Source organism: Gekko japonicus, unplaced genomic scaffold, assembly GCF_001447785.1.
Source record: "Gekko japonicus isolate JY-2015 unplaced genomic scaffold, Gekko_japonicus_V1.1 scaffold264, whole genome shotgun sequence".
In the NCBI taxonomy this organism is placed as follows: Eukaryota; Metazoa; Chordata; class Lepidosauria; order Squamata; family Gekkonidae; genus Gekko; species Gekko japonicus.
The window spans coordinates 681,522-690,784 of record NW_015162484.1 but is presented as its reverse complement, the minus strand read 5'-3'; the positions used below and the strand labels follow the sequence as shown (position 1 = coordinate 690,784).

Sequence of the window (9,263 nt, the reverse complement as noted above, 5' to 3'; positions counted from 1 at the left end):
TTTGGCAGGAACGCATGTGCCAAGTTAAGGAGGACGCGTAGTCACGTGACCGTAGCGTTCGACCGCTATAGGGGGAGTGGTGGGCGCAGAATGTCGTTGGTTTTGGCGCGCGCCGGGGGGAGGGGGAAGAGTAATGGGCAACAATACCAGGATCATGAAAATCTCATTATAGGGGCATGTCTTTGAGAGAGACTTTGTGGTCTACAAATAGTTGATTAATGCTGTTGCAATGTGTGGTCATTTTTTCATTGCATCAGAGTCTTATTTTTCAGCAGTGAAAGCTGAACTGGGATTCTCTAAATTGAGAATTACTGCTTTGGATACTTTCTTGGTACAAACAGCCTAAAAGCTACTTTTATGCTGTGATCACACACACTAAATAATCCAGTTTCAATCCCATTTTTGTACACTTTCCAGATAGATTTTACTGTCTGAACTAGCAAAACCCAGCCTTACAGCCAGCATGTGTAGATGACAGTGTTTCAGATTATTGTTAAACATTATATTAAGGTTGAATCATTTGGACATTAGCGTAGTTCTTGAAGGTCAGTGCTATTAAAGCTGCTTGTAGAAAACTATCAAAGTTCATTTGAGTGCCTTCACTGTTTCTAAATCAGGATGTTAGTTAAGCCAAAAGCTTTTCCTTTGGTTATGCAGACCTAAGTCCATGAGTTGCAGTGCTGAATCTTGTGGAACTTGAACTTAATGTTCTGTTTTCTTTTGCAAGGTTGATGTGTCTGCAGCTCTACATTTGAAGATTGAATCTCATCCAGCATCAGTGTGTCAGCACACATGTATGTATGTGTTAGGATTCATGTGAATCTCTTCGGACTTCCTTGACCACTAGGATTATTTGAGGTAACCAGGGAATTCTTGAGTAGCAATGTTGACTGCTAATATATCTGAAGTCATAAGTGTTCCTAATTAGTAAACATAGTTTCTGAGTAGATCAAATTTAATTTAACTCATAGTTGCTTACTTACTGTGAGCTCTTATCTTACTCCTATGGGGTTATTGGTGGGGCATAAGTACCAGCTCACATTTAGGTCTGTACTTGTATATAATTTATGCCATGATCTTTGTATATTGAAATAAAAATAAAAGACCTTTTGCTCAGTTTTGTGATTTTATTTTAATATAAGAGTTGTAGGGATTAAAAGAATACTCAGACTGAATATTATAGCAGATATCTGTATTTAATCTCTTACTCCCAAAAGTTAGATTAGTTGAACACAGCTAATTTAGTGCCCAGGACTAGTACAAAGGAATTATCAAAATTGCTAAGGAATTAGCAAAACCAGCAAAAGACAAATGGCTTATACAGATCTTTGCTCCACTAGGAGCCCACATTTCTACAGATGAGACTAGCATGCTAAAACAAAAAGCTGGCCTCTTATCTAATGCACTGAAAATGAACTGTTGCTGCGTCTATTTTATGGAGCTGGACCAAGAACCCTATTTGCTTTCTGAAGGAAGCAGCAACAGTAAGAAAGCTAGTACTTGGTGTCTTGGACAGGGTAGACAAGGTTGAACAGATCCTACTGATCTGTTGAAATGGAGGGCTTGCAGGGTGGCCCAAGTGTTGTGAGTGCTGCTGGTCTTAGCTTCTCGGGACAGATGCATTGTACAAAAACGATGTGTCCACTAGAGGGTGGTGGAAATACAGGAAAATACATACTTTAGAATGCTCCCTAGCTTTCTGATGGTTTTCACTCAATTGAAAAAATGAATTGGTACAGTGTAATAGCTAATCTATGCCCACAGAGGTAAGTGAATGATGCTACCCAGTGTAGTAGTAACTGCATGGTTTCCTAGCAGTGAATCATGTTAAAATAAACATGGATAGCATCAGCTTGCAAATAGTGCATCTAGTGTGGAACTAAATCAAAATTGTACATAACACACCTAGAACTTAATAAGTCTTATATATGCTTAATCATTTTGCCAAGTAACATCAGTACTGCAATGTTTCTTTTTTCATGAAACAGACCATGGAGTTTCACTAAATGACAGTTTTTATGTGGTTACATTATATGGCTTTATTGACCAAAATAAAGTATGAATGAGGTTTAAGTGCAGTGTTAAATTCACATTCATACTGAAATGAATTACCTGCACTTTAGAGAGGCTAGCAACAAAGATTTCAGATTATAGATTTCAGAAAGTGCTTCAAGCAGAGACCAATGAAAACAGCTCTACTGTAAGACAGGATCATATTGCAAAGTTAAACGTTACCTTGAAAAATCAGCTTCTTTACACAAAGGGTTTAGGAAGAGTCCTACCTTTCTTTTATGGTGATTTTGACAACAGCACTGAATCAGTTCATATAAGGGCTTTTATCTCAAAGCAAAACCCGCTTATTTAATGTTATGTAATTAAACAGTGCGACCTTACAGAAAGCTATAAATACTGAATGAAAACATTCTATGTTTAGCACCAATTTTGCATGATTAGCAAATGGGGGTGGCTGCCATAGAAGAATAGTTTTTAGAACAGATAGTTGACTATTTTTTCAGGATTTTGATAACTGAGGTATTGTATAATCATTGCTACAAATCTGATACAGTACATGCTGAAACACTGATCACACAGATGCAGACGTAATTTGAACAGCTAACATGTTGCAACTAGAATGAGTACAAAAAACAGCATGGGTTGCTCATCACATGTACATAGACAATATACTGACATGAAACTACCACTTCAAGATTCAGTGGGAGCAAGCTTAAAACTTTTAAGGTAGTGAAATAAGAATCAGGTAGTACCTATCTGAGTACAAGAACTACTTGTTCAAGGATGTATTGTATCAGTCTTTATGATTATTGTGATCCATGTGGAGTTTAGTGTGTCTGAAGACAACACATAGTGGGTCTCAATGTAAGTACTATGTTTAAAAAAATCAACTTTTTAGAAGTTTGATAAATGTATTTGAAGCCTCCAGGGGTCCCACTGAACAGTGACAAATATCACAGCTATTAATTTTACCATTGCAATAAAGTGGTAGGACCACTTTACCGTCTGTCCAAAAAAGGTTTGTATATTACTCCACCTTGCAGTCATGAAAATTTGTTGTGTACAGAATTTGCAACTGATCTGTGCTGCTTTGTAGCTTCATCTATAGGAAGTCATTAGAGAAGTACAATCTCTTCTCTGCCCCTTTTCAATGTAACGGACACAGGTCAGCATTACATTGTGGTGACCTGTTTCAATTTCCAAAAAGGAGTATGCACACAAAAAGTACCCACCCACCCCAGGGGGGTGGTCATAGTTTGGTCACACTTCGTATCCAGGGTACAAAAGAAGAAACTTTGGTATAGACACCTGGAGAGTCTTTGACTCCACAGCCATAACCCCAGGAGGTTACCCCATATACCACCCAGCTTTCTCCTGGGCGTTCACATATCAGTGGTCCACCACTGTCTCCCTGGCAACTGTCCACACGTTTTTGCTCCTGAAGGCTACCAGCACATAGCATCCTCCCTGTGAACCGTGCCCGATACCTTTCTTCACAGATCCTTTTGGGAAGCAGGGGGATAGCAGCTTGCTGTAATGTTCTTGAGTAAGATCTTCCTGGAAGGGGGAAACAGTAGAATTAACGTTATGTGCGTAGAACACAGACCTGCAATTCAAATCCTGTTGGGCTGTTAGTATTTAAAATGATACATCACTTTGTAAAGTCAACTGTACATCTACCACCATTCATTACACTAGCCTTCATTTCCTGTAATACTACCGAATCAGTTGTTCTGGACCAAAGTTTTGGATTCCTTCTCTGTTTCTGTACTCCCCCCCCCCCCCCAAAAAAAATATAGTGTGTCCCATTAGATGGTAAAGGAGGCTGGAGTCCCAATTTTTTCTTGCTCATATTCTTTCACCTTTACCATAAGTTGACACATTAAATATGTGAAGGTGTATAGATTTCCTGATCCCACATTTACTCAGACATAAGCTTTATTATGTTCAGTGGAGCTTATGCTCAAGTCTATAGGATGGCAGCCAAAACTATTTTTTAAAGTAAAAAGTATAAAGTCATCTGACAAAGAACAGAAAATATTGGATTTATACCCCGCCCTTCACTCGTCTCAGAGCGGCTTACAATCTTCCCTTCCCCTCTGCACAACAGACACCCTGTTAGGTAGGTGGGGCTGAGAGCAATGAGAGAACAGCTCTCAGAGAACTTTGATGACCCACAGTCACCCAGCAGCTGCATGGGGAGGAGTGGGGAATCAAACCTGGTTCTCCAGTCCAGATTAGAGTCTGTTGCTCTTAACCACTACACCAAACTGGCTCTCAAAGCAATGCAACAAATCTGAATAACTTTAAAGTTGGTATTTTCTTGAAAAGTGGCAAGATTTGAAATTTAATATCCTTCGGCGTATTTAACAAAAATGTAGACGTTTTCAACTATTCTTTGAGTTGGAAATGCTAAACTGAAAGTACTACAGTAAGCCAAGCCCCTCCTGATAATGTAATTTTGCTAGTAGCGAGTTTGTATAACAAGGGTAGAGCGTCTTTTATCCCAGATTTTAAAGGTATGCTGAACACTGAACATGAGAGTATGCATAAGAGACAGATTTGCTCATAAGTAAGCAAGTATGAGAACCAATAAAGTAAGGGAGGCATGCGTCAATTACATCATAAGAGAAATACTAGTATCCAAAGTGAACTTCAAAAGAAATCAGCCTCCCCAATGTTACTCTGCTTTTTCAGACATAATCACTTAATAACCCTTCAGGATCAAAATCAGTGTTGCCAAAGTGCAGCATTCTCAAACTCTGTCAAACTAAGAGTGGCTCTGCAAATTACAAGGAAAGACAGAAAATAAAAGTACTTCCCAATAATGTGTAATGGAACAATTCAACTATCTACAGAGGTGAAGTGCATTAGCTACACCTGCAGGTCACACTGAAAAAAGTATGATTCAGTTTCACTTCCCATTTCGATACCGTGTGTGATGCCACCCTTACTTTGCTTCTGGCATTATCACCATGCACACCTTAAGTTGTATCGAAATTACAATCAGGAAAATATCTTCCCTACTTCCCCTTCGTACTGCATGCCCATTGTGCTCCCTAAAATGCTGTTCCTAGTGGTTTGAAGAACCTCTAGTATAGTATAGGGTGCTATGATGGTCTGTAATGGAATGGTGGAATTGTTAAAAAAAACTACCCGGCTGCAGGCAGAAGACAACTCTGGATCCAAGTCATGTAGCCTTGTAGCAATGATATCTGTCCAAAGCAGCATTTAAAATGCTGCTACTAATAACCAACAACTCCTTTAGTATAGACAGTGTGACAATGAAACAATGCCAGAGTAAACTGCTGCTGCCTCCATGAAAGTTAAGATTTCTCATTTTGAAATCAATGAGGGAGAGAAGTCTATAAGTAGGTAGGTAATTTGCTCAGCACTAAAGAAGTTGAATAGAAGGTTAGAAACTCTCCAGTGTATCATAAAGAGAGATGGAGATGGTCATGCTTTCTCCATCTGCCCCTATTAATGTACACTCTCTGGCCACCAGTAAAAGACCAAGTTTTTGTCATGTTCTAAAATTCACAGGAACGTACTTGTACATACACATAAATCCAAAATGGAACATTCTCTACAGTGGGTCCCACAGTAAGTGATACAATATAAACAAAACTTTAGTAGTACATGAGCTGCACAATTATTTAAATAATTGTGACTTAGCTAGTAGTCTAAATCACTTTGATAAGGAAAGTTTGGGTCTCTACTTATAAAAACAAATCTTACCTGTGTCACCCCAACCAGTGATATAGCAATTTGGAGCTGTTTTCTGTGGCCTCTCTCGCCTGAGTGGCAAGCAGGCAGGCAAGACATGAGTGCTGAACCTAGCACACTGTTCCTCAGGTCCTTGCAGCCTCACTAGTGCAATGTCATAGTCACTGCTATCAGGCCTATATTCCTTATGCAGTGTAATCTCTTGCACTCCAATTTCTTCCTCATATTCCTCAGGCACCAATGTGTGGTAGTCTCCAACTCGTACCACATAGCTACGGGTGTTATTGCCATACCTGAAAATAAAATTCAGAGAGGTAAGTTTTTTCGAGGCAGCCATGGGGGAGGGGATATCAAATATCTTCTAGCCATTTTTTAAACCTTATTTTTCTTTAAAGATCACAAGATTTAAAAGTTTCTCTTTTAAAGCTAGAGCTTTCCTAACTGATAACTGAATGCAATGAACATTAACTTTCACCTAGAAGAGTAGAAACGAAAAAGGTGGATTTCATGAAATATAAACTATTTCATAAGGGAAGGTTTTTATAATGATGAAATAATTTACTGACTTCCATAACAGCTCCTTACTCTACCGCTACTTGTGTCCCACAATGCAGAGCTACTTAAAAACTTAGTTTACTAATTTCACAATTTCTCAATACTGCTTTGACTTGCCAGAGGAGAAAGGCTATAGAGGGTGGGGCAATTTCTGCCACACCCCATACGGGTTGAGTTCCAAGACCTGTATAGGGCTTACGGGGTGCATTTATCTGACAAGGGCAACGGGTTCTTTTTGTAGGACTTGCGGCAAGGGATTAGCTCAGCCTTGGCCTTTTAGTGGGAGCAAAGACCAAAGCAGAGGCTTGGTCTTGGCTGTGGCAGGTTGGTGCAGGCAAGAAACCAGAACCAGTGAGCACCTTACGGAATTTTCCCCGTTAGGGAACAGGGGGTCATCAGGAACTGCCTTCGGATTTTCAGGTCCAGGGTGGGGAATGGTGATCACCTCCTCTGGGAACCTCTTAGGGTATGCTCCTTTCTATAAGTTGGAAGGCTTCAGGCGTAGGTGTTCCTAGGTGGCAACCAGTTTGCTGGGCTGCCAGTTGCGAGCCAGCCAATGTCTCAAGACCGGAGCTGGGTGACCCACCTGAGAAAAGGGCAAGGAGGTTGGTCAGGGGAGTGACAGCTGCCTTGCCTGTTCCGTGCACGCTTAGCTGGTTCCTTGCCGCAATGTTATGTTAAATAGTTAATAAAGTGGCCCTTGTTTACTTCCAAACTGTTGTCTGTCTCGTTATTCCACCTGGGGGGGCAATGAACATGCAGCCAGCTATAGCAATCACTCAAGAATCATCCTGAATCAATATAAACACTTACTAACAGCATGCTTCTGTAAGACTTACCAGCATCGGATTCCTGTTGCTGACATTCTGCTATAATATTAATTAAATACTGGGAAAGGAAAAGGAAACATTCCCTTGTTCTTTTGCAAAGAATCTTCGCACTTCTGGTTTTCTGGGCCATAAAGCAAGCCCCTATAAGGGCCATTTCAAGTTGGGAACACAACACTGATGAGGTAGACTTAGACCTCTTCTCCTCATGTGCATAGTCTTGATCCATATCACACCCACACATGCCTGGGATTAGGTTCCTGAACATAGAACTCACAATTCACATTTCCTAGTAAAGGCCAAGGGAAAACAATATATAGTCTATTCCCACACTATTCATTAAAACACTAATTGTATTGTCTTGTGCATCTCCCATGCATAATGTATTTTTTCCCCCTTTGGCACCTAACAGTTGGCCTTGCCGCATAAATTGGATTTATATCCCGCCCTTCACTTGGAGTCTTAGAGCGGCTTACAAACTCCCTTCCCCTCCCCAAAACAGACACCCTGTGAGGTGGGTGGGACTGAGAGAACTCTGACACAAACTGCTTTTTCAGGAACAGCTGTGCCAGAGCTTGTGACTGACCCAAGGTCACATCAGCAGGTGCAAGTGGAGGAGTGGGGAATCAAACCCGGTTCTCCCAGATTAGAGTCCGCACACTTGAACACCACACCAAACTGGCTCAGTATAGCTCTGTCTCAAAATTGTAAGCCAGTGCAATGAATGCATTCAACTAAGCTCTCATAGACATTATCTGAGAAGCAGCAAGTTTGATATTACTGGAAGGTTTCCTGCACATGCCCCATTAAAATGTACACAAGCTACAGAAGAGCAACCTGATGTCTGAATAGACAACCTGCCCACTAAATTAACATCTTTGACTGTGGCCAGCTAATATTCATTATAGAATAGTGTAAGATTTTCAGTGAAAGCCCCCACTCAGAAATTCTACATTAATGTTTTTAACATTAAAATGATTTTAGCAGAAATAAGGGAAGACTAAACATTTTATTTTTAATAATAAAAAATTCATCAGCCCTTCAACTGGTTTCTGTAATCCCTCTGAATTTTCCTTTCTAAACTAAAGCATCAGCTTCTATATTGAGTTCCACAAAGCAGATTAACGGTCAAAATCCCCGATTTGCTGCCCTTCACTGATCATTTTCTGTTCTGGATGCAATTAATGTCTATTTCCAGCAGAGGAATATTATTCACAACAGACTTTACACTGTATTGTAACAGCAAGGCTCAAATTTGGTCTGATTTAATTGCACTGAATTAATACTTCAAAAGCAGGAAAGGGGAGAAATCCCAGATGCTTTCCTATATTTGTAACCTACATTGGTTTTGGAATTGTTGCAGTTGTGCAACACTGACAGGGATGGTGGGTAGATGCAAACAACAGGTCTTAGGTATTTGAGTGTCTGCAAGGAAGCCTCTGTCATGACACCCAGTTCTGGCACTCGAACACAAAACAGCTTTTCGCTATTGAGATCCATGTCACCTTCTTTTGGGAGCTTCCAGGTTTCATATTATTTTTTCCTCTGTTCCTTCACTTCCAGTTTCTCTCTTGAGACATACTCCACTTTCTTTCTCTCCCCAGCTCCCATCCTATGTAACCTGCAGAATACCCTACAAGTGACAGGGTGCCCCAGACTACATAGTCTCATTTGTCCAAAGGTTTGACTGCCCCTGGCTATAGTCTCTCGTACATGCTGCTTCCTGAAAATTTCCTCTCTTCTGTACCTTTTCATTTGATCAGGGGTCATTTCCTGCAGGAGCGCACAGGAGCGGAGCTCCGGCAGTAAAGAGCCCAGGGGGTGGGCACATGCAACAAGCCCCACCCCCTGCTCCCAGCAGCCCTCAGTCAGAGCAAGAAGCAGCCAGGTAAGTTCACCTTTAAGACCAAGTTTTATTCAGGTACAAGCTCTCCCTCCTCTGCGAGGACAGATCTGCACGTCCCCCCCCCAATAGCTAGCAATCCAAAACAGTCCAGTGGCGCCTGAGCAGTGGGTGTTGCCTTCTGACACACTTCTGGTGATGTCAGGGGGTGTGGCATATGCAAATAAGTTACACTAATTAGTTATGCTAATGAGCTCCTGCACCTCTTTTTCTATGAAATGACCCCAGCATTTGATGAA

The 9,263-nt window shown here is 40.9% G+C and overlaps 1 protein-coding gene across 1 annotated transcript in view; it reads right to left on the bottom strand.

Moving 5' to 3' along the window:
- Window positions 1-2,098: 2,098 nt before the first annotated feature.
- Window positions 2,099-9,263, bottom strand: part of PRSS12 (protease, serine 12) — a 68,531-nt gene continuing 61,366 nt past the window's right edge. Inside the window, exons 12-13 of the mRNA XM_015405925.1 lie at window positions 5,752-6,032; window positions 2,099-3,570 (exon numbers count right to left, since the gene is read on the bottom strand). Of these exons, the coding sequence (XP_015261411.1) occupies window positions 3,263-3,570; window positions 5,752-6,032 (589 nt within the window). The 3' untranslated portion in view covers window positions 2,099-3,262. The remainder of the gene's footprint in view (window positions 3,571-5,751; window positions 6,033-9,263) is intronic.